Source organism: Astyanax mexicanus, chromosome 23, assembly GCF_023375975.1.
Source record: "Astyanax mexicanus isolate ESR-SI-001 chromosome 23, AstMex3_surface, whole genome shotgun sequence".
NCBI classification, from domain to species: Eukaryota; Metazoa; Chordata; class Actinopteri; order Characiformes; family Acestrorhamphidae; genus Astyanax; species Astyanax mexicanus.
The window spans coordinates 31,823,749-31,848,286 of record NC_064430.1 but is presented as its reverse complement, the minus strand read 5'-3'; the positions used below and the strand labels follow the sequence as shown (position 1 = coordinate 31,848,286).

General features: G+C 39.8%; 1 protein-coding gene across 4 annotated transcripts in view; it reads left to right on the top strand.

Annotated features, from left to right (window-relative positions):
- The first annotated feature begins 2,108 nt into the window (after positions 1 to 2,108).
- cgnl1 (cingulin-like 1) overlaps positions 2,109 to 24,538 on the top strand; it is an 81,690-nt gene continuing 59,260 nt past the window's right edge. Inside the window, exons 1-4 of one of the 4 annotated variants that reach the window (XM_049471065.1) lie at positions 2,109 to 2,261; positions 8,361 to 10,066; positions 11,415 to 11,509; positions 17,561 to 17,666. In XM_049471065.1, the coding sequence (XP_049327022.1) occupies positions 8,420 to 10,066; positions 11,415 to 11,509; positions 17,561 to 17,666 (1,848 nt within the window). In that variant the 5' untranslated portion in view covers positions 2,109 to 2,261; positions 8,361 to 8,419. Of the gene's footprint in view, positions 2,340 to 8,360; positions 10,067 to 11,414; positions 11,510 to 17,560; positions 17,667 to 24,538 lie in introns of all 4 variants that reach the window. The other 3 variants (XM_049471066.1, XM_049471067.1, XM_049471064.1) reach the window with 3 other exon arrangements.

Below are 24,538 nucleotides of genomic sequence, written 5' to 3'. Positions count from 1 at the left end.
GTACTGGTTAACAGGAATAAAAGAGCATCAGTAATAAAGGGCCACCATACATATGTGGTTAATTAAAATTGATTGCCTTTGTTTTGCGTTATAGGGTGATTATTCATTTTATTTTTTAGAGAACAACTTATGTCCCACGTTATCAATTCATGTAACAAAATAAATAAGATATAAAATGTTAAAACACTGTAAAGTATAATACGCAACAATAAAAAAAACTGTAATAAATATCACAATAATAACAATAATAATAATAATGTATTCATATATTTTGCTACTTTGACTCAGACTTTGAACATATTCTGTTCTTATAAAACTTTTTAAAGAAAAAAAGGCTAAATTCATTTAATCACAGTGTTTACATTTGGTGAGAAATGTAAATAAATAAACATAACATTTTAAATGTGATAATAATACAAATGAATCTTTTTTTCTTTCTAATGAAGGCATCCAGCTACTCTATTTGCTGATGTGCAAATGCACTCACACAGCTTGTCTAATGATTGTAGAGCAGTATTGCCTAAAGGATATGACTCTCTAAAACAGATTAACATGATCCTGCGTTACCAAAATATTAAAATAATGACTTTTCTTATCTTTGTCGAAAGAGAAATAAAGCAGTATTGTTTCTCTGATAAACTGCTGAAGTGTTTCTGAGATATAGAAAAGAACTGAATGAGAAATGAGGAGATTTAAAACTTTAATTTAAACTTTTATATAAATTTAAAGTAGAAAGCTTAGTCTAAAAAATAATGAAGCCACATGTAAAAGATTATTTGGATTAAATAAATTAGAGGATTGTTCCACTGAATTTCAGAAGCAATTTGTTTAAATTAAATCTCACACTGGTCTTAAACAGGACTAAACCATGCAATAGATCCCTTGAATATTTATTTCCTATGGCGCCATGCCTTATGCCAGGCGTGGGCTATAGAAGGGTATAAAGCCCCCGGTATTGAGCTGTGGAGAGGTGGAACTGTGTTCCCTGGAATGATGGCGCTTTATTCAAAACTTTTTGTGTTGTGTGATAAGTTGAGGAGTTGAGGATGAATTCATGCTCATATTTACACTTGGAGGAAAAGTAGAGTAAATGTGAATAAATGTAAAATACACTGCCTGGCCCAAAAAAGTCTCCATCTGGATGTAAGTAAGTAAATGATGTGGGGTTGGTTGATGCTGCAGTTGGTCTGCAGGTTTAGGTTCAGCAACAGTATGTGCTGAAAGAATGAGGTCAGCTGACTATCTGAATATACTGAATATAGACCAGGTTATTCCATCAATGGATTTTTTCTTCCCTGATGTTACAAGCATATTCCAAGATAACAATATCAGGATTCATTGGGCTGGAATTGTAAAAGAGTGATTCAGGGAGCATGAGATCATCATTTTCTAGACCTTAACCTCATTGAGAATCCTTGGGATGTGCTGGAGAAGGCTTTGTGCAGCAGTCAGACTCTAAAAATTCTATTATAATATTAGAGTGACTTTTTTTTTGGCCAAGCAGTGTACCGTCAAAATAATAATAAATAATACTATAATAAACATTTCAATTTGCAAAATTTTTGACCCAGACATTCCTCTAAAAATGTCTCTAGAAATGATCAGTTTATTTTAAAATCACAGTGTTTTTTTACTTACACACATAAATTACTTTCACATTTACGCTTGGTGGACAACATATTTTAAAAGTTATAAAATGTAAAACATACAGTAAAAATAACAACAGATATTTATTTTATTTTATTTTTTTTTCCTCTAATAATGAAAATTGAAGGTTTTTTATTTGCATTTTCTATATCTTTATAATCTAAAATAAAAATAATGTGTTATCTACGTTTTATTATTACCTTTTGCTTGCTGTTAAACAATATGTTCCGTTATATATACATATTGGCAACTGTTAACATAAAAATAATCCAAAAATGTGATTTTATATAGATAAAAGTTAATAAAACTATTTTTAAAAAGGTAAATATATATATATATATATATATATATATATATATATATATATATTATAGGCGGGGTTAAAAACGAACTAGAGGCGCGTCTTCTGGTGGTGTGGGCGGGACATGTGTTCATAGGGGCGGGGCCTCTGAAGTGTTTCGCCCTTTGGTTAAAGTCGAAGTTGTGGTGAAAACAGGCCGAGCGGAGAGAGAGAGAGGAGCTGCAGTGGAGCATGGACTTCAGTTTACCTCTAAACCCCAAACCCAGGACCTGAACCAGGACCTGACCCGCCAGCTCACACCCACACCGGCACGGTGAGTCCCCGCGCTGCTCCGGAGCTGCTGAGAGGAGTTCCAGCGGAGCGTGAGAACTTCAGCTCTCAGCAGCAACAGGCGAGTCAGGAGCCTCTACTCAACCCTCTCTCTCACACACACACTATATACACACACCCGCCCTGATACAATGATAACTGCATAAACTGTGTTATTATAAGATTAATTTAGTCATTATCACTTTTTATGTGAGGAATATTTACAGTGTTTCAAACTGGTGGGTTGCCAGAGCTGCACCTGTGGTGTTTTTACTCATCTGTAACGTAGGTCTGTTGAAGTTTACAAAGTTGGGTAAAATTGAGAATATGGCTGCTTATTTAACTTACTATTATATGTTAGAACTTTTAGAGGTTCTTCTTTTAGGGTTCAAAACTGTAGATGAACCCATTAAGGAGTCTTTATGCGTATTCTAATTATTGCAGTGGATTAAGATTAATCTGTTTCAATATTTAGAGTAAGTTACTTGAAATAGATGGGTTGCCAGAGCTACACCTTTGTTTTTTTAGTAATTAACCCAGAGTTGAAAAAGGTATGGCTGTATTTGCTTCTTAAAACACTTATCTTTTTTTCCACATCCAAACAGTGGATTTTGATACAGACAGTGTGTTAGCCTTGCTCTGTGACCTTAAGGCCATTAGACTTCTACTTTTATTATAGTTTTTCTGACTAATTTAACCTCTCTGCTGTTGCTGTAGGTTAGAATTGACCACAATCTTGAGGTTTGAATATTTAGAGTAGTTGAAATTGGTGGGTTGCCAGATCTCTGTTGAGCTTATAAAGTAGAAAGTTTGTAGACAGTTTGGTTGTTTATTTTCTGTTTAAAATGGGAATTGTTAAATTTCAATGTGGTGGAACCCAGGCCAATCAGGAGGCAGTATATTACATGTTTTCCCATAGTGCACAGGGTTATGTATATAGATGTTCAGATGTTTCTGCCCTGGTTTAGTTTCAGCTCAAACCTAACAAACCTGATCCAGCTCATCAAAGAGATCAGGACCAGATAAGTGAGGAGGAGTGCTGAGGGTTTGGTTGGTTTGAATCTTTGGAGGAGGGCGGGTCCACTGGAACAGGGTGGGAGGACTTTACAACAATATTGAGAAATATTGGGGAGAGATTCTCTTGGTTTCTGGTTGGTAGAAGTTTTTAAAGATTCTAGTTAGTGTCTAAATCGATTTTTCTCAGGTATATAAAGAATGTATGTACCTGAATGTAGGCTGTGGGGTAGCCTGGTGATCCAGTAAAGCCTGTGAATGTTTCAGTTTCACAATATTGGAAAAAAATGAGATCACATCACTTTTCAGTCTGCAAAATTTATTGCAATATTAAAAACAGGAGTTTTCACTTTTCTCCAGAGTCGTTCTGACTGATTAAGTTAACTCAGCTCTATCTGTTACTGCAGTGGATTAGGATTAACCATAGTGTTTGGGTTTTATAATGTGAATCAGTTTTTAGCAGTGTGTATTAGTGTGTATCAGGTTTTAGCAGTGTGTGTGTCAGTTTTTAGCAGTGTGTAGCAGTTTGTGTCAGTGTGCATCACTGTGTATTAGTGTGTATCAGTTTTTTAGCAGTGTGTATCAGTTAGCGTGTGCAGTAGTAAAGGCAGGCTGTGTGAAGCAGCAGTCCTGCTCAGTGTTGTTGGTCTCTGTCGTTAAGGCCGTTCTGACCTTCAGTTTCACACCAGCTGAAAGTTCATTCAGAGTCTAATGAGCATTCTTTGGGCGGCCGGAGCTCTTTTCATATGAATATGAGTTGTAGGCCCAGTCCAGCGTTAAATGAGTGTGCTCTGTTGTTCTGCTCCTGCATCCTCTGTCTTCAGGATTCAGTATTATCTGGTGTGATGAAGGCACACCTCTCACGGGCACGGGCCGGTTACTCTCACCCCTCCTTCAGAACCTCAGTCTTCCATTGGACGATCAAAGCCTGGCTGTGGCATCATCCTCATCCTGCCATGTGAGAACCGTGAGCAGGACAGACGAGAGTCAAAACAGGGAGTGTGTGATATAGATACAATATAGATAAGCTTTATTTAAAAAACAAAACAGTAATATATTTGATATATATTATATTTGATTGTTCTAATATTTTTAGGGATTCACTGATGTGGGGATTCTGGGCCAACACTGATATCCAATATTATTTCTATTTACATATTAAAGACATTATTAATAGCGCTGCCACTATGAGCAGGAGGTCGCAGGTTTGAACCCCCGCTCATGCAGCTTTGCCATCAAGCTGCCGGCGCTCAGAGGGAGCACAATTGGCTCTGCTCCCTCCGGGTGGGAAGATGGCGCTCTCTCCCCACATCACTCCTAGGGTGATGTCCACAGCACAGAGCGTCTGTGAGCTGATGTATCAGAACCGAGTCGCTGCTCTTTCCTTCGAGCGCGCTGGCTGCTCTACAATGCTGCATTATTGGCTGTGTAAATTGGGGAGAAAATGGGAAAAAATAGAAATAAAATTATATTAAAAAAAGACATTATTAATGTAATTATTATTTTATTTATAATTAAAAAAAACATTAATATTATTAATTAATGTACCGCAAATGAATCATATGATCTTTAATGGAACATATGAACACAGAAAACATGTTTTGTAACTTTATTGGGAATTTTTTAAAAGTGTAATTCTGCAGTTTGGGGTTTGTGTAGTTGCTCTCTGCTGTGGAGTTGGGTTGAGCTTGACCGACCTTGTTTAACATGAAAAACCAACAAATTAACAGAAGGATATCAGAATGTTTCTTTTGTGTTCTTGGCTACTTTAAAGGCTAAACTGATGTCACTTACTCTTTGTGAAGTCATTTAAAGCAACAGCGCATTATTTAAAGATGGAATGTGGTGGAATAATAAGTCATATATACACATTTTATTTTCTAAAAATAAGGTTATTATTAGTAATCTTAACAATCTTAACAATAAAATATTTGACAAAACATATAAAACAAAAGATTATTTGGTGATATTTTAGATGCAAATGTTTCGTTCTTTGTGCAAAAACAGCATGATACTCTTCATTAAATAAAAATGTCTTTAGCGTTAACTTTGCAGGTAGTACTTTAATTGGTCTATAAATTACAATGGGAGTTCTGAGGTTTTCATTCTTTGATGATGTTGTATTTGATGCATCAGTTAAAACCTCTGCATACTAAATGCAGAGGTTAGTTTTTGCAGTTTAATTTGCCTGTCGCCTATGCTGTCGGCCAATCACAAGTGCCTTCGGGTCAATCGTGCAGTGCGTTCGGGTCATGGCGTTCGCCCTGTTTGCGTGTGCACATTGTTCATTTTCTCTGCAGTTCTGTCACATTGTTTACTGACGCCACGTGAACATTGTCTCTGCAAGATGTATTCTAAGACCCTGTTTATACCTGGTCACTTCATGTTATTAGTATCTTAATTGTATCCTGATCAGATTTTTTATCACATGCATATTTACTCTCGGTACACAAATGCATCTCTGAGTAGTCAGATTACAATCCAATTGCTGTTTAGGATGTAATATGCAATTGAAAAATTCACTCGTTACGTGTTCATTATTGCTGGTGTTTTGGTTGTACTGGCAGGAGTTTCACTTGTACTGGGAGGAGTTTAATTGCTGAATGTGTCTTTTAGATATGGATGTGTTTACACTGCTATAACACATGGAACAGTTGAGTCTCAGATCATCTTCTAAAGTGGTTTAAGTCAGTGGATTTGTTTTGACTGAATAAGTTGTGTTTACACAGGTATTTCTATTTGTTTTGGCCTTATCCAGATACTCTAGATACCTACTGGATACCTAATCCTGATACTTAAAACCCACTAATAGCCGTAAAAAGGGGTCCTAGACTTTGGCAGTGACTTTCCTGCCGACCCACCCACCAGAGAAGCATGTGAGAAAGTCAGTGATGGGCGGCTGGCTGTGGGCGGAGGGTGAGGAGGATATGTTAGCTGGCACAGACCGTGTGGCCTTCCTCTCTGTCAGAGGCCAGAACTTAGGCACTTCCAGAGGATACAATGAAAGGAAAAGGAGCTACATTAACACCCCCATGTCCCTGTTTGCTGGATACATGTGATACCGAGGCTGAAAGAAACTATTGTGTGGCCTCCTCTCTTTTTTTCTCCAGCGTGCTGCTTTTTCCCCTGCATAAGGGGACATGTCGCTATTTAACTCGCCCTCATTGTTCCCGTTTCTCCTCTTTTATGAAGGCTGGAGCGTTCGAGCTGCTTCGGCTCCTTTGTGTATCGATTGGAAACCAGGAAGACTTGCTTGCTCGCTTACACCCCTCATTATTTTTAAAATTAGTTTTAATTTTCACCACCGACGCTCCCCGCGCGCAGCTCCGCCCCTCTCTCCCTCCCTCCCGTGCAACAGAAAAAGCATCAGAAGTTGTTCATTTGTTGAAGTTTATTTGTATCTTCTAACATATTTAGAGTGTTTTTTAATCACTTTTTTCTCTCTCACAATGTTAATCCTTTACAGCTTCAAAAACATGTATTATGCAAATTAGACTTCTAGCGACTTTTAGGAGATTTTAGTAGGGAAAAAAAACGATTTAAATCGAAAATCTTTTTTTTTTTTTTTTTTTTTTTTTTTAATGGAAGATCTTTTTTGGGCCATATCGCCCAGCTCTACAAGACACTATTATGTGGCTTTTGCGATTTTACGCTTTTGATATCTTTATTCAAATTATATCGTATTATCAGCAATTAAGAAATCTATTGTGATATGAACTTTTGCCATATCGTCCAGCCTTAACTATAGGCATTAGGGGTATGCATAACAGGGCATCTCACCATGCGATATCATCACACTACATTTCCCACGATAACAACATCACAATACTGCGCTAATATGCGGCCCCTGAAGGCTCCTGAAAGCAGCAGTGATGTGTTTTTGTTGGTGAATGGATCTGTTGTGGCCATAGTGTCATGTCCGTCATAAAACCTTCATTCAGCCCAGACCAACCTGAGCCTTCTGTCGTGTGTGATTGAGAAGAACCATGAGAATAGTGTGTTTATTTGTTTGTGTTATCAGCCGAGTCCACAGGAAGCTGATAAAGTTCTTTTGATGGCTGGAGAGAGCTGATATGTATACTGCTTTGTGTTTGTAGAACTCAGGGGGTCATTGCTCAATGTCAAAAGCAACCACATGAATTAAAGTATCCTTTTTGAGCCGCAGATGTGCAACCGGATACCTGAATGAATGATATGTAGGTGAACAAGACTGTAGCCTACTTCAGTCTTGATCGACATGGAAGAAATGACCTTGAGGCCACAGCTCACAGCTTTCTGCACAGCTCTGCTGTTCGATGGTGGACTAAGTGAAAACAGGCTAGTGGATATTAATGTTGTGACAGCTGTGTCCGTCTTGGTATGATATTTTCTCGTGTTTCATGGACTTGAGTTCCCAACCCCAAGCTCCTCCTGGCCCTCACCTTCTTATCTTCCTGACCCCAGGCTCTGGACTCTAGAACTGTTTGCTTTCCTAGCTGGGATTTATTTTCTCAGAGGCCCAGCCTATAGCTTATGCTCAAGCCTCCATTTGCATTGGTCACCACAGAGTTAAGAATGTGTTGGAGATTATAGCGTCTGCGTCTGAGCTAAAACACCAGTTATTTAACTGCTCGTGCCCGTGCCTGTACCTGTTTGCTGTACCCATATGATCCATGATGTAAATGCACTTGTTTGCCTGGTGCTTTGTATGAATCATGGCTGGCAGGTTTGAAGTCACTACTACAGGTATTTTTGCTTTAGCCATGTTTGCTGTGTGATGATAACGATGTTAAGTTAATAACACACAGCTTAAGGAATGACTGTTTTCTGTATGTGCCTTTCTGTTTGCTTTGTGTTGTCAATAGCAGTGGCTTCCCTGTGGGCTGTATTTGGGATTTAATACAGACTACACACACACACATACACACACACACACACACACACTTCATTCATTGTTGAACACAAATAAACTCCATGACCTAATCAAAGGTCACCGGACTTTAAAGTCTCATTAGTCCCAGTTAGAATTTCAAAACATTTACAAGAGTCATTTGAATCTGAGGGCATCCAATTTTGGACCAATAATGAGATTATGGCTTTGTTTTTTCAGAGGTGAGCCTTTTCCAGAGTGAGGGATTTGGGATTTGGCCCATTTGCCCGGCATTCCCAATGGAGTCCTACAAAGTCAGTGGCCTTTCAAACACTGGACTACAGCAGAGCTACACCCAGCCTTCTCGTACAAGAGGCCAAAACAGCAGCTATGGACTGAGCATCAGAGTCCAAGGCATTGATGGACATCCCTATGTGGTGCTTAATAATCAGGACAGAGGGAACAACCCTTATGCTGCCCCCAACAATAATGGGTTCATTGACTCTGAAGGGTCCTTTATTGACAACTACCAGGACTATGACTTCAGAGGAGCCAGGGAAAACATGTCCAGTAACCCATTTGCAGAATACAGAGCCCAAAATCAAAAGCAAAAAGTCGGCCCTCACAATGGGGTCTCTGATCCCAGAGAGGCTCAGTTGAAGAAGACACCTCTGCTAAACTTTCAGAAGCATCCAGAGCTCCTCAAGCCTTATGACCCAGAAAATAACACCCTTGATAATTTCCAAAGTGTCCCACCCCAACCTCTCTCTGCTACTGAGACCAGAAACCTATATCCGGGGTCTTTACCCAAGGAGAAATCTACAGACGTTACAAATGCAAGATTTTCCAGCCTGGAACAACCAAAAAAAGCCATAGATCCACCAGCACAGGATGCAAGGCAACAGCCCCAACCACAAGCATTGTCTCAAACATATCCATCCAAGGTCCAACCTCAAACAGGTCCATCTAAAACCCAAGTGCTAACACAACCTCAGGCTGTTTCCAAACCTCAAGGCCATGCTCAACCCCAGATCTCCAAGACTCAATCCCAAACTCAAGTCAAGCCTCCGTCCCCATCACAGCCACAGCAACGCCTTCCAGTTCCACAAGCATCTTCTGCCACCAGTGTTGCCAATGAAAAGCCACCTTGTAAGACCCCAAGCACAGCAAGCAGCGCAAACTCCAGCCTGGAACGAAGTCGTAGACAACCCGACGTCCTTCCTTTGCGGCGGACTGACTCCAGCGGTCCTGTGCTTCAGTCATCACGCTCCCGCCATTCTTCCATGTCCTCAACTACGCCAACCAAGGAGGAGCAGCTGGAGGCACTGTACGCAGACACCATAAACCGCCATGAGAACCGCCGCTACATCCCCTTCCTGCCAGGAACCGGCCGTGATATTGATACTGACTCTATTCCAGGCGTAGATGCACTCATTAATAAATTCAACGGCAAAGAAGGCCAGCAGAGGAGAGGACGAACTGGCAGAAGAAACCGAATTAATCCGGAGGACCGCAAGCGTTCCCGCAGCGTGGACAGTGCCTTGCCCTTTGGTCTCCAGGGTGATGCAGAGTACCTGGACGAAGTGAGCCGAAACAAAGGAAGGTCCACTGAGCATCTGCTTAGGCCTTCACAGCTTCTACAGAAGTCCCCCCTTTCCCCACCGTCTACTTTTGGACGCAGAACAGCCTTCAGAGATGTGTCGCTGGTTAGCAGCGCTCCCGGCTCTCCACAGGGAACCGTCTCCAATGCTACAGCTTCTATTATGGGATATAAGAAGCCACCTTCCCGACCCTCCATTCTGCCTCTGGAGAGCAAGATAACTGAAGCAGAGAAGATAACACCAAGTACAAGGACTCTGACCAGTGTGGCTACAGCATCCCTGTCCAGACAGGTTCCTAACGGCAACAAGAAGACCAGTTCAGAGATTGATGGCGAGGTAAGAAAGGTCAGTTTTCTTCTTTTCTGATATGTCTTCTCATTTGTTGGACATTTCATAAGGTTTAGTTCAGGTGTAATTTTAGACCTATGTCTCTTCTTTACAGTAAGATTATACTGGCTGTATGACTTTAACAAAATTGTTTATTTTGTGCCACTAATTACAAGTATTGTATGGTTTTAGAATCTTTTGGTACGCGGTACAGAGACATTTCGGTCAGTGCCTTTTTGGTATCGAATTTCGAAACCAAGCTCTAATTGTCTCAGCTGTTTATTAATTAGCACTAGTTCAGACATTATTAATTATTACTATTAATAATTAATAATAATATTAATTAAAAATAAACATAATTACTCATTTGTTTGACTAGGCCTGTCACAATAATTACAATTTTGATTCATCATACAATATATGGACATGACCTCTATAATTTTTGTTCAGTTCTTAATTTGACCATTACCAGTATGTAACAGAGCATATTACAGGAATGAGGTGTGATGATTTTGTTCAAATACGTTTTTTTATTTATGTTTTGTTTAATGTAGAACATTAAACCATTTTTATAATTCACTTCCTATGTAATGTAGTGTATTTCTTCTTGTTGCGCATTAAAAATGTGTTTTCATATTAAGATATATGCGTTAAAATGGTAAAAAGAAAATATTGTTTATCGCAGTTATGTCTTTTATATATATATATATATATATATATATATATATTATATTATATATATATATATATATATATATATATATATATATTATATATATTATTGGTGCTATACTGCCTCTATATATATATATATATATATATATATATAGAGGCAGTATAGCGCCAATAACAACATATTTACTGTGGCCTACTAATGTCTCAGTTAATCATGTTTAATAATGTCTTAACTAGTGTCAATTAATAATAAGTGAAGACATTACTTAATGTTTATTACACTTGCAAGTACTGTACGTTTTGCTTCTTATAATATGTAAAGTGTTATCATTTTATCAGAATATTAAAACAAGTATGCTCTTTTTACTCAAAAATAAGTTCAAAATGAGCTCAAGTCATTGAGACCTGCAGAACAAAAACAGTAAATAAAAGTTCTTTCCCAACATGAGATAGTAGTATACTGTATTTTACATTATATTGAGTCTACATATAATCAGCTATAAAGAGCCACACATTTTTGATAGATATCACAAAACTAAAAAAGCTGAAATAAACATAACAGGAGTTTTAAATCTGTAGTTTTTTTTTAAGGTTTGGACAAGTTCACTGTTTTTTCTTTGGGAGGAAAATCTGCTGGAAACTTTCAGACCTGTTCTGATGTTTTATGTTTTTATGCTTTTTCCTGGAACAGACAACACCTGATCTTCTCAAAGGTCAGCAAGAACTTTCCCAACAAACACACGACGAGACCGCCAAGCAGATCTTATTCAATTATCTCAAAGATGGGTGAGTTCTCAGAAAACCGTCCTTTTCTTTTCTGTGCTCCAAACATGAAATCAGTGGACTAAAGAGAGATTTGTTCTTCCTGCAGATTCACATTCTCTGTCTTAGTAAAAACATAACCTCTGAGTAATGTTTAGACAGGCAGCCCCAGTTCAGAGCCGTGTATTGTTCTCTGGTTTAAAGATTTCTGCTCCTTCAGTTGCTTTATAAGATCTTGTAAGTGCTGTGGATGCGTCATTACATCAAAATGTAATTTTCCTATTAAATCTCCCAAACGGGTTTTATCATAGTCCAGCTCACAGTGATAACAGTGCATGCATTCAGACTTCCCAAAACCACACTGAGTAGACTCAGCTGTTTAATTAATGCTCCTACACACACACACACACACACACACACACACACGAACACACACACACACACACACACACATGAACACACACACAGTGTGAATCAGTACGGAACGGGCAGGAGGTATTCTGGCGGGGGTGACACATCTTTCCCTTAAGGCCATCAGCAGGTCAGTGAGACTAAACTGTGGTCCAGCCTCACCGCTGAAATACAGCAGATAGATAATACAATACCAGTTAAACCTTTAGACACACATTCTTCTTAATATTTTTGCTTTTTATTGGTATTATTATTACATTGTAGATTAATATTATAGGCTTAAAAACTATGAAGGAACACATGCAGTTAGGTAGTAGACAAAAAAAGTGTTTAACTTTCACCCCATATAAAAAACCCAACCCAGGATTGGGATGAGTTTGAGCTCAGAGTGAAGGAAAAACAGTTAATAAGAGCTCAGAACCTCCAGAACTCTTTTAAGAGAACCATTCCAGGTTCTGCCTCATGAATCCAGCTGAGAGAATCAGCCAAGAGTTTGCAAAATCAGTATTAAATAAAAAAGAGATACATTTAAGAACCTAAGTATAAAACATAAAACTTATTCTGGCTTATTTAACACTTTTTTTGTTTACTTTATAACTTCATATGTTTTCCTTCACAGTTTATTCTTTAGAATAATCTACAATATAGGAAAAAAAATATTAAATGACAAGGGGTACATCCAAACTTTTGACTAGTACTGTACAACAATCACATGTTCCCCAGGGATAACTGACTGTAATTAGGAGGAGAATAGCATCTCTGTTAGTCCCACTCCGGGTCGGAACGCTGTTATTGCACTATGCATCTTTGGTGGAGCATCACAGTTCCTCTCTCCAGAACTGTGTAACACTGAGTAACCTGAGTCATATTAGTGTACAATATTTATATAATATGTAAATATTTATAATAATAAATATATATAAGATGTAATATTACTCTTCCATTGTCGTCTGCATGCTTTTACCCCTTGAGATACTGCTCTGTATTAGGATAGATACTACAGTTTCAACCATACGAAGATATAAAGCATTTCTTTCACACTGTTGGTAGGAGAGATGGGCAATAAAATAAGATCATGGTATTTTAGGGTATTTTTTGCGATAATGTTATTTATGGTGATTACACAAAATCTGTTTTTTTTTTATAATATCACGAATATACCAGTACAACATAACAAATGTTTTTTTTTTTAAGTTTATTGTTATATAGATAACTCAGACTTTGTGTAGAATGGAATACTATCCTGTAAAAATCAAGTGTCTCCAAAATAGAGACCTTACGAGAGACTTAACTTTTCATAAATTTTTAAAACTATTTCTAACTTTGCATAGAAATCAATGTAGAATGAAAATTTATTCCAGTTAATTTTAGAGTATTTCTGTTGTAAGACAGAATGAATTACACAGTGTACAGAGCTGTCCAGAAGTATCATCTCTCCTCCCTAAAACATGCGTGAGTTTGTGTATGTATGTGTATGTATGTGTGTGTGTGTGATTATGTGCGTGTTTGCATACATATGTGTGTGTGTGTGTGTGTGTGTATGGCGCATGTGGTGTGTGTGGGGCTGTTAAGTAGGGCTGAATAATATAAGTGACATTGGCACAATTTGTTGTTTTGCATTAAATATTTACAACATACTTACAACATATGTATCACCCTAAAAAAAACAACCCCAGAAAAAACAGAAAATAATCATTTCTGCCAAACCATGACATTCTTGAAGTCATATAGTGCTTTGTTGGTATATCTGCTGGAAGATAAAAATGTTAAGTGCTTTTTCTTTGAAAAACACATTTTAGGCTTCAGACAAATGTTTTCATTTTCTTTTGCATTCCTATTACAAAACATATTAACAGATTTCACCCCAAATCAACATTTAGATATTAATAATCACTATTGAAAATGGGAAAATAAAAGATACTGGGTGGATCTGTCAGAAAGAGAGGATATTGTGCTGTGACTGTTGCTCATGTCCGCGCTGCGATGCTGAAGCGATGTATTGTGCGAGTCGGTCTGGGGTCGGTTCAGCTCCTCCCACAGGCTGGAGTCAGGAGGTCTGCTCTGCTCTGATTAACGAGGGCTAGAGTTCCTCAGAGCCGCTGCTGTTTCCTGCTGTTCCGCTCTAATCCCGGCGATCACTGCTCCACTTCAAAGACCTGCAGAGGAGTCCCGTAGCCCTGCCGCGCTCGGCACCGCACTCCGGTAACCGTGCACTCCGCTAACTGCTGCTTCATTAGACCCTCTGCCCTCACTCTACAGCTCTACACTGAGCTTCAGGGAGACTCCAGCCAACCTGAGATCAATACACACTACTGACAGCGTATACAGCACTGTTTTACAGACCTGATCACATTATTTATAATATTCTCTCTCCACAATAAGAGAATTTATACTGTAAAAACTCACATTAGATCCCATTAGAACAGATGCAGGTAAATATAATACAGAATACACTGCAGTTGTGATCAAAACTTACATCTGCTGGTTGTAATGCCTTCTATGATGTATTCCTGGTAACATGTGACACTGTCTCATAATTTATGTCGCCTTACAAGTGAATCAGCCTCCCTCACAAGATAGCACCTCACGACGTATATAGGCATGCACTAGGGGTGTGCCATATCGCATCGTACGCGATAATATTGCCAATATTTTTGAATATCGTGAACGATATTTTACCCAGAAATATCGTGCTATATCACCCACCCATAATTATCACATCAGGGTGCAACTTTTAGCTGTTTTAGCAAAAGATAAATTCACACTGTTCTCATTTCCCATTATATATCTACTAGAGACAGATTATATCTGTCCAGTATCATTTATTTTACTTTAATCCTGGATATATGGAGTCATGACAATCTGGATCCTTGACTTCTGTTACAAATCTGAAGAAATGTGGAATAATATATGCAAAACATTGTAGTTTTGTTGTTTTTGTCCACGTTTGGTGAATCAGGCAGTAGCTGTTTACAACATGTTTTCAAATATGCATCAGGAATCAGTTCCAAATGATGAAATTCTCCAAAAAAATAACTAAAGTAAATTATTTGTACATTGAGCATTCTAGAAACACTTTAAACAAGTTTTATTTATTCTGCTGCAAAGAGGTACATGGTTTAATTAGTTCTGTTTATTGTATAGTAGGAGGTAACATTGGGCCTCGGCTGTCACGAGCCATACCTGTCTGAGCAGTTTTAGAGATGCAACTCAACCAATGAGTAAACAGTTTTCTATTCAGACTATTCTTCATCAGTGGAGTACCTGTGAGATGACGACATGAAACTGTTCAGTTTTATTGTCACAAAGAAGTGTGTGTGGTTGGGGGGGGGGGGGGGGGGGTGTATAAGCAGGTTCTGTGCTGCAGGTTTCTGTTGTTGTACAGTAGGGCAAATGGAATGCAGACGCGCAGCCTGCGTTTCCTGCATGACTGTAATATATATGACTGTAATATGTTGGACCAGCGTAACGGTACGTCCAGTGCATGTACTGTAATATAACGTCCTGTACTGCTGTTCTGAAGCGTTACGGCTCTGACTGAACCATGCAGGACGAGTGTAATGATACATTCAGTGCATTAGACTGTAATATAATGTCCTGCACTGCTGCTCCAAAGTGTTACGGCTCTGACTTAACCATGCAGGACCTGCTTTAAGGTCCAGTGCATGTATTGGAATATAATTCCTGTACTGCTGTTCTGAAGCGTTACGGCTCTGACTGAACCATGCAGGACGAGTGTAATGATACATTCAGTGCATTAGACTGTAATATAATGTCCTGCACTGCTGCTCCAAAGCGTTACGGCTCTGATCTGGCAGTGCAGAACCTGTGTAGAGATATGTACAGTGCATTAGACTGTAATATTATGTTGTGTGCTGCTCTTCTGAAGCATTACGGCTCTGACTTGTCAGTGCAAAACCAGTGTCATGATATGTCCCGTGCATTAATCTGTAATATAATGTCTTGTACTGCTGTTCTGAAGTGCAGGGCCGACGTAACGATGGGTCCTGTGAAGACACATTCTCAGGCATGTGCTTGGCCGCCAGTAGGCGGAGTAATTAGGGGTGGCAGGTCAGGGGGTGACTGATCAAAGCTGAGCCCGCTTCCCTCTCAGCTCAGGCTAAGAGCCAGACTGATTTTTTTCCCAGAAATGTCAAGGATTAAACTCTAATCCACTTCACTCTCACACACACGTGAGCATGTTTTTCTAACTTTTTTAGATGTTAGGCATACATACTATATCCAAAATGTGTTATTTATGTATATATATACTCCAACTAGCCATAACATTAGTACCACCTGAGTAGGTCCCGCTTATGACTACAACACACAAGATGACCATTCAAGGAAATCCACAAGACCTCTAAATGTGTTCTGGTCTTTGGCATAAAGACTAGTGTTTGAAACATGTTCTTTAAGAACTGTGTAAGGTTGTGAGTTGGAATATCAGTAGATTGCTTAGTCCAGACAGAATATTGTGACTAATACTGTACTCCTGTATCTGTTTATCTGCATTTCACTCTGTTCTATAATACTCAGAACCCCACAGGAGAGAAAACCACCACAGATCAGGTATTATTATTATTATTATTATTATTATTATTATTTGGGTGATGGATCATTATTCTCAGCACTGCAGTGATTAGCACTGATTAGCTGGTATGAGTGGATCAGATACAGCAGTGCTGCTGGAGTTTTTAAACACGTCAGTGTTGTCGCTGGACTGAGAATAGTCCACCAACCAGAAATACCCTGTGGGCAGTGTGGGGAGCGTGTTCTGTGGGCACTGATGAAGAACTAAAGGATGACCAACACTGTAAACTGTGCAGCAACAGATTCAGATCTTCTGTCTCTGACTTTACTTTATCTACAGGGTGTTTCAGCTGTAGGTAGGAGTGTGTAATAGAGTGGAGGACAGTGAGAGATTAAACACAGTGTTTAAAAACTCCAGCAGCACTGCTGTATCTGATCCACTCACTGTACCAGCTCAACACACTTAACACCTCATACACCACCATCATGCTACTCAGTGCTAATCACTGCAGTGCTGAGAATAATGATCCTCCACCCAAATAATAATAAGAATAATAATAATAAGAATAATAATAATAATAGCTGATCTGTGCTGGTGGAGTTCTGAGTATTGAAGAACAGGGTGAAAGGAGGAGAATAATAAAGTATACAGAGAAACAGATACAAGACTACAGTCTACTGTAATTATTATACAACTAAAAAGTGTTTTACTACTATGTGATTAGGGCAGCTGATCAAATGGATAATAGGTGTATAAACAAGGAGATCAGTTGATCAGTTTGATCACCAATACACTACCGCTGCCCCAGCTAGTGAATTGGGACACGGCCGGTAAAAACGCCCTTATAATGAGAGAGGGATCCCAAGAATGGGCAGAAAACGAGAATGGGTAGAAACTAAAGTCACGCCAAGTGCAACAGAGAGACAGAGGAACAAAAGTTTGCCAGAAAAGCATTTTATTTATTTTTTGTTCATTATCATTCATTATAGTTCAAACAACCTCACGGGCCAGATGGTTCATGCTTGCGGGCCACATCTGCCCACGTGTTGCCTATTGCCGACCCCTGATACAATGTATAAAAAAAAAAGGTGTTTAAATTGCTTTTATACTAAAACCTGTGTTTCTTGCAGAAGCAACGACAGCGACGACACCACCAAGAGGAAGGTCAACCTGGTGTTCGAGAAGATCCAGACACTGAAGTCCAGGGCCGCGGGCGGCGTGCAGGCGGACAACAAAGTGAGCAGTTGTTGTGCTGTAGTAATTGGTCTCAGCGCAGAGCTAATGCTGTGAGCTCCTTATCGGAGGCCCGCTCAGAGCGGCTTTAGGCCGCGGAGAGGAAAAGCCAGCCGCCTGTATTTACCCAGCCTGCGCTGCGCTGCACTCCCGGCTAATGTTTAAACATGTGCGTGCTGAAGAAGAAAGCACACGGGTACAAATGTTAACGCTCTGCACTCGCTGCCAAAACCCCAGCCTCTCACTCCTACCAAGAAAAATGATCCGCACTTTTTTTGTTTCTTAATGCGCACTTGCCAAGGTGTAAAAAAGAACGATTGCTTTTGAACTCTTTGAAGTTTGGTAAATGATAGTCATGGGAAAATATTGACTGGAATGCATAAAACATGACTGTGGAGCAGCAGAGTACATAAAACATAGATCACTGTATTATAAATTAAGATTATGTGGCTCAGGATTGGATGTACTAAAATACAGTACAGAATGACTGTGTCCTTTTATTGATTTACCGTTGCATATGCAATACATGTCTAAACGTTTGTGGATACCTTTTCCAGTGAATGCAGCATTTATACTTGTTGCCGACATAGATTTGCAAGTGCACACAGCTAGTCCCTGTAGAGTCAAGGATTGCTAATAGAATAGAATTCTCTGTAGCAGATAAACATCAACTAGTTAGGATGAGGTGTGATGAGATGGTAAAATGATGTGTTGATCATCGTCCAACATTCTGACATCACTGAAGCTCTAGTAGCTGAATGCAATCAAATTCTCACAGTAATGCTCCTCAAGAATCTAGTAGAAAGTCTTCCCTTGACAGTAGAGACAGTTACTCCAACAAAAGCAGGATAAACTCTTTTGAATATGCTTATAGGTTCCATTTCAGAATAAGCCTCAGCTTGACGCTCTACCACACTCCCTTTGGTTAAGTCCACCAAAAAACAAAAAAAAGGAAATACGACAAGAAATCCACAGAACCATTGGGTTTAAAGTTGAACAGTTTACTTCTTCCAAGTTAGGTTACATTCTTCCAAAGTCCTTCCAAAGTTAACCAAAAAGGGGAACTTAACAAAGAAAGAAAGAGAGAGAGAGGTCAAAAAACTGTTTGGCTTTAAGGCTCCATCTTCACCTTCTTGTTCACCAACTGCCCTATACCCCTCCCTCTCCTGATTCTCTCTGGAACTCTTAGCCCCTCCCACAGCCTCCTTCTCATGGTAGAGTCCAATTACCCACAGCTAGCAAGGCAACCACTCTGTTCTAAATCTAACTTTCCACAATACATAAATGATCTATATAAATACCTAAATTCTATATATTAACATATGAACTGTAAATCCTTCAAATAAAAATTAATTGTACGTAATAATGAACTTGAAATATGTTATTCTTTCTAATAATCCAACAACCAGATAAACATTATATACATAAACTAAATTTAGGCTCTTACATTACCGGCCCCTAATTGTTCTCAAAGCTTTGAAACAATTACCAAAATTTAACTGAAAATAAGTAAGAGCCTTCAATCAAATTGGGCCTGCTAAATACTCATCAGTCATTGTCAGATTCATAAAGAAGACACAACTTTGTTACTGGGCGACACAGTTCATTGGTCTTGGTCTTGATTCTGACTTGACGGACAAAGCCATTCCTGTCTGGGAAAGTTTCCACTATTCTTCCAAGTGGCCATGAATTTCTGGGTGACGTGTCATCAATTATCAATACCACATCATTGACACAGAAGTTTCTTCCAGGCGTAAACCACCTCTGACGTTCTTGAAGCTGTGTTAGGTATTCTTTACACCAGCGCTTCCAAAAGAGGTCTGTGAGGTATTGTATCTGTCTCCATCTGCGATTGGCATAATTGTCGTCTTTGTTGAATACTCCTGGAGGTAACTCTGACTTCTTCTTGAGTAATAGCAAGTGATTGGGTGTCAAGGCTTCTACGTCATTGAGATCTGATGATGCCTTTGTGAGAGGCCTGCTGTTTATGATGGCTTCGGCTTCACACAGCAAGGTATGAAGACCTTCATCAGTCAAAAGTTGTTCTCTAGCTGTGATGTTCAGAACTTTTCTCACTGAGCGAATGAGCCGCTCCCAGCTTCCTCCATGGTGAGAACCTGCTGGTGGATTGAAGTGCCATTGTATGTCCTTTTGTTGCAAGTGTTTAGTGATCTTAGTGGTGTTCCATTCTTTTATTGATTTCTTCAATTCACTGTCAGCAGATCGCAAGTTCGTTCCATTGTCAGAGTACATCTCCTTGACTTGTCCTCTCCTGGATACAAATCTTCTTATTGCGTTAAGACATGCATCTGTGTCAAGTGAAGTTGCAACTTCCAAATGTACGGCTCGTATGGCAAGACATGTAAATATTACACCGTATCTCTTTTCTTGCCCTCTTCCTCTTTTCACCAGGAACGGGCCAAAGTAGTCTACACCAACTCTTGTGAATGGAGGATCATCTGGTTGGACCCTGCATTTCGGCAGATCCGCCATGAGCTGCTTACCAGCAGTTCCATGTAGTCTTTTGCATACAACACATTTGGATAAGAATCTTCTTATGGCTCCATTAGCTCCAGGAATCCAGAATCTTTGACGGAGTTGAGCCAACATATGATTTCTTCCTGCATGCGCTGTGACATTGTGTATATGTCTCAGGATGAGCAATGTGATGTGTGATTTCCTTGGCAAGACAATTGGCTGCTTGGAATCATCTGGTATTGTTGCTCGACTCAATCGTCCTCCAACTCTAATGATCCCATCTTGAAGTACTGGATTCAACTTGTAGAGTAGGCTGTTTTTCTTCACCCTTTGATGTTGCTTTAATGCTGCCAAGTCTTCACTGAAATTTTGTTTCTGACAAAGCTTTACAATTGCTTCTTCTGATCTGGTTAAATCTTCACAGTTTAGCTCTGTTCCCTTCAGAGATTTCTTGAACTGGTTCATCATGCTTTCCGAGTTTACTTCCTTTCTCTTTTCTTTCAGTTTCTTTAGCAACTCTTTTAATCTCAGAAACCAAGCAACTATCCGTTTCAGTTTTGTCCAGGATGAGTAGGCAGTCATCAACTGGTCCATTCCGTTTTGAGCTTCCTGAAACTGAATGACATGAGCTTGTGCTGATCTTCTGATCTCCAAGTCATCAGTGTCCAGCATTCCTGGATCTGGATTCTTGGGCCATTGATCTTGTGCACAATGCAAGAAACTTGGTCCTGAGAGCCAGCTTTTATTTTTTAAGAATGCTTCAACAGACTGTCCTCGAGAAACTTTATCAGCAGGATTCAAATTGGTACCGACATATCTCCACTGTGAAGCCTGAGAATGCTCCAGGATTGTTGCGATTCTATTCGCCACGAAAGTCTTGAATCTTGTGCTTTCACTGTTCAAGTACTTTAGCACAGTTGCGCTATCTGTCCAAAATACAGATGTGTGAAGTTCCAATTCCAGTTCTTTCTTCAGCAATCTGTCCATCTTGACTGCAACTGTGGCTGCTGTTAATTCCATTCTTGGTATAGTTGGAGCCTTTAAAGGTGTGACCCGGGCCTTTGCCATCACCAGAGTGGAATGAGCTTCACCAGATGCATTACGTAGCAGTAGATAGCTCACAGTTCCATAAGCATCTGCACTTGCGTCAGCAAAGTGATGTAGCTGTGCGAAAACTAATTCACCAAACTGTTTTGGTTTGATACATCTGTCAATTCCAAAATCTGCAAGCTGCTGCAAACTTGAAATCCACTTGTTCCAGTCCTTAACAATGTTATCAGGCAGGTTCTCATCCCAACTGTACTTCTGTCGGCATAAATCTTGCAAGATTCCTTTAGCTGGAAGTACTATTGGAGAAAGAAAGCCTAATGGATCAAAAATGGAACTGACAATGGAAAACAAACCTCTCCTAGTATGCGGTCGTTCTTTTAGGTTGATCTTGAACCTGAACTGGTCCGACTCAGCACACCACTGGATTCCCAATGCTCTTTCCATAGGCAAATTGTCCACGTCCAAATCCAGATCTTGAAATCCTTCTGCTCTGTCCTGCTCAGGAATTGAGTTGAGCACCTTTCGGTTGTTGCTTGCCCACTTTGTCAGTCGAAAACCACCCTTTGCCAACATGCTTCTCAAGTCAGTGCAAAGAGCAATCGCTGTGTTTTCATCTTTAACTGACATCAGAAAATCATCTACATAACAATTTTTCTTGACTGTCTTAACAGCGTGTTGTCCAAATTCCTCCTCAGAATCTGTAGCACATTTTTGAAGTGCAAAAGTTGCTACACTTTGCGATGATGTTGCCCCAAAAATGTGAACCAGCATCTTGTGTTCGACAAGTTCTTGTTCATAGTTTCCATCCGGCCACCAGAGGAATCTAATAAGATCTGTGTCATCATTGCTGACTCTGACCTGGTAGAACATAGCTTCTACATCGGCCATAACTGCCACAGTCTCTTGCCGGAACCTCATGAGAACTCCTACTAGTGAACTTGTTAAGTCTGGTCCTTGTAGGAGCTGTTGGTTAAGCGATGTTCCTTGAAAGCTCGCTCCGCAATCAAAGACAACACGCAATTTTCGCTTGACTGGATGTCTGACTCCATGATGAGGCAGATACCAGGTTCGTCCCTCAGTAGGCTCAATTTCAGCGCCTTGGAGCTTAACTGCATAGCCTTTCTTGAAGAGTTCATTCATAAATGCCACATATTCACTGTGAAACTTGACATCTCTTGTAAATCTTTTCCTCAAGTTCAGTGCTCGTTGCTCAGCAACTGATCTGTTGTTTGGGATACACATAGATTTGTTTCTCAGTGGAAGACAAATACTATAATGACCATCCACCAATGTTGCAGACAAGGACACCTTGTCAATAAACTGGTGATCATCCTTGGACATTTCGATGCTCTCATCTAGCCCAGCATCAGGAAAGTCTTGCTTGAATTGCAGCTGCCAGAGGTCTTCTAACTTGGCTACTGAAATCCGATTTACAGTGAAGTCTGACAATTTCTTTGCCTCTTTTGCATTGTATCCACTTCTAAGCGGTCCATTTATCGTCCAGCCCAATACTGTTCTTACGGCATATGGTCCATCATCCACACTATTAACCACTTGTAGTGGCTCCATTGCCTTGGGAACATTTGCTCCTATGAGCAATCCAACCTCCGACTGGATGCTGGGAAGTTTCACATCTTTTAGATGAGGCCATCTGTTAACATCCTTTTGATGGGGAATATTGTCTTTAGTCACAGGAATGGTTTTCTGTGAAAACACCTCTGAAAGTGCAATAAACTGGTTACCATCCAAACTACAGATCTCCAGTCCAGTCACAACGCAAGTGTTCATCATAGTTTTCTTTCCCATTGTCCGCAATAAGATGCTTGTGTTGCGCCCATTCATGTTGAGCTGGTTTATCAGTGATTCAGTTGCAAATGTAGCTGAGCTACCTGGGTCCAAAAACGCATATGTGGTGACTATTTTTGTTCCCTTCTGTGCTTTAACACGCACTGGAATGATGGAAAGAACACATTCTTCTTTACCGGCCCCAATAGCACCACAAGCTTCTGTTGTTTGTACAAGGGCACTTGATACAGATTGTTGCTCACAGACTTCCATAGATGTTTCATCCTTTGAGTCCTTATTTTTCACGTGCAGCAGTGTTGGATGTATTCGAGAGCATTCTTGGCACTGTGATTTCTCTTTACAGCTACTGCTCATGTGACCATGTTTCAAACATGCAAAGCACAGACCCTTGCTTCTCAAGAATTCAATTTTCTCCTGGTGGGGCTTACTTCTTAGTTTTCTGCAAACCATGAGTCCATGTTGCTCTCCTCCACAATAAAGACAAGGTTTACCGCTCGTATCAACAGCTTGTGCCTTTGGTGTTGTTTGTTGAGTGTTCTCGCTTTTGCCTTTATTTCCAATTCCTGGAGAGGCAACCGCAGTTGAGAACACCTTTGGTCTGACTGTCTCAGCATGTAGTGTCTTTGGTTTCTGTCGAACTGGGTCTCTCATGCTTGTACTGGTTTCTTTTATGTTACCATAGAGTGGATGTAACATATATTTTACTTGTTTGTTGACAAAGTCAACAAAATCCTTAAATTTAACCCGTGCCTTTGTTTTTTCTTGTAAGTCACAGGCAAATTTTCTCCAAGCTTCTTTAAGTTTATATGGAAGTTTGTTTGCCAGCGCCTTTATGTTTGCTGTGTTATCCAAGTCTTCCATATAACTAATGTCTGACATTGCATTGGAGCAGCTGGTGAGAAACAGTGCAAAAGACTGTAACGCAGCGCCATCTTCTGGCTTGATTATCTTCCAGTCCAAAGTCTCTTTGATATATGCTTCTGCTATCTTGTATTCATCACCAAAGAACTCTCTTAGCATCTGCTTTGCCTTCATGTACCCTGCCGATGGCTCCATGTGGATACAACTTTTCACCAATTCGTGTGGCTGTCCACTTGTATATTGCAACAGAAATTGTAGCCGATCACGATTGTCACTAGTACGACCTTCAATTCCATGCTCAATAGATCTAATGAAAGATTTATACTCAAGTGGATCCCCCTTGAATATTGGAACTCTGAGTTCGGGAAGCAATGACATTTTGTGATTCTTTACAAGGTACTCTGTGACATTGGCTTGTTGAGAGATAGCTATGCATAGACTATCAAATGCAGATTCGTGCTTGTTTTCAATGCCTTGTGTGGTCAAAGTTCCTGGATGCGTGTCAGGTGGAGTTTTATGCTCAGCACCGGATGAAGGTGAGGCCTTCAGTGATGGTTGAAAACTAGCATTCTTTGTTTTTTCATCTTGCACGCCAACCTTAGTGATGCTCTCAGCTTCTTGTCCACGTTCATATTTTTGCAAAACTTCCATTTTTGCACCAGACTCTGCCAGAGCAGTAT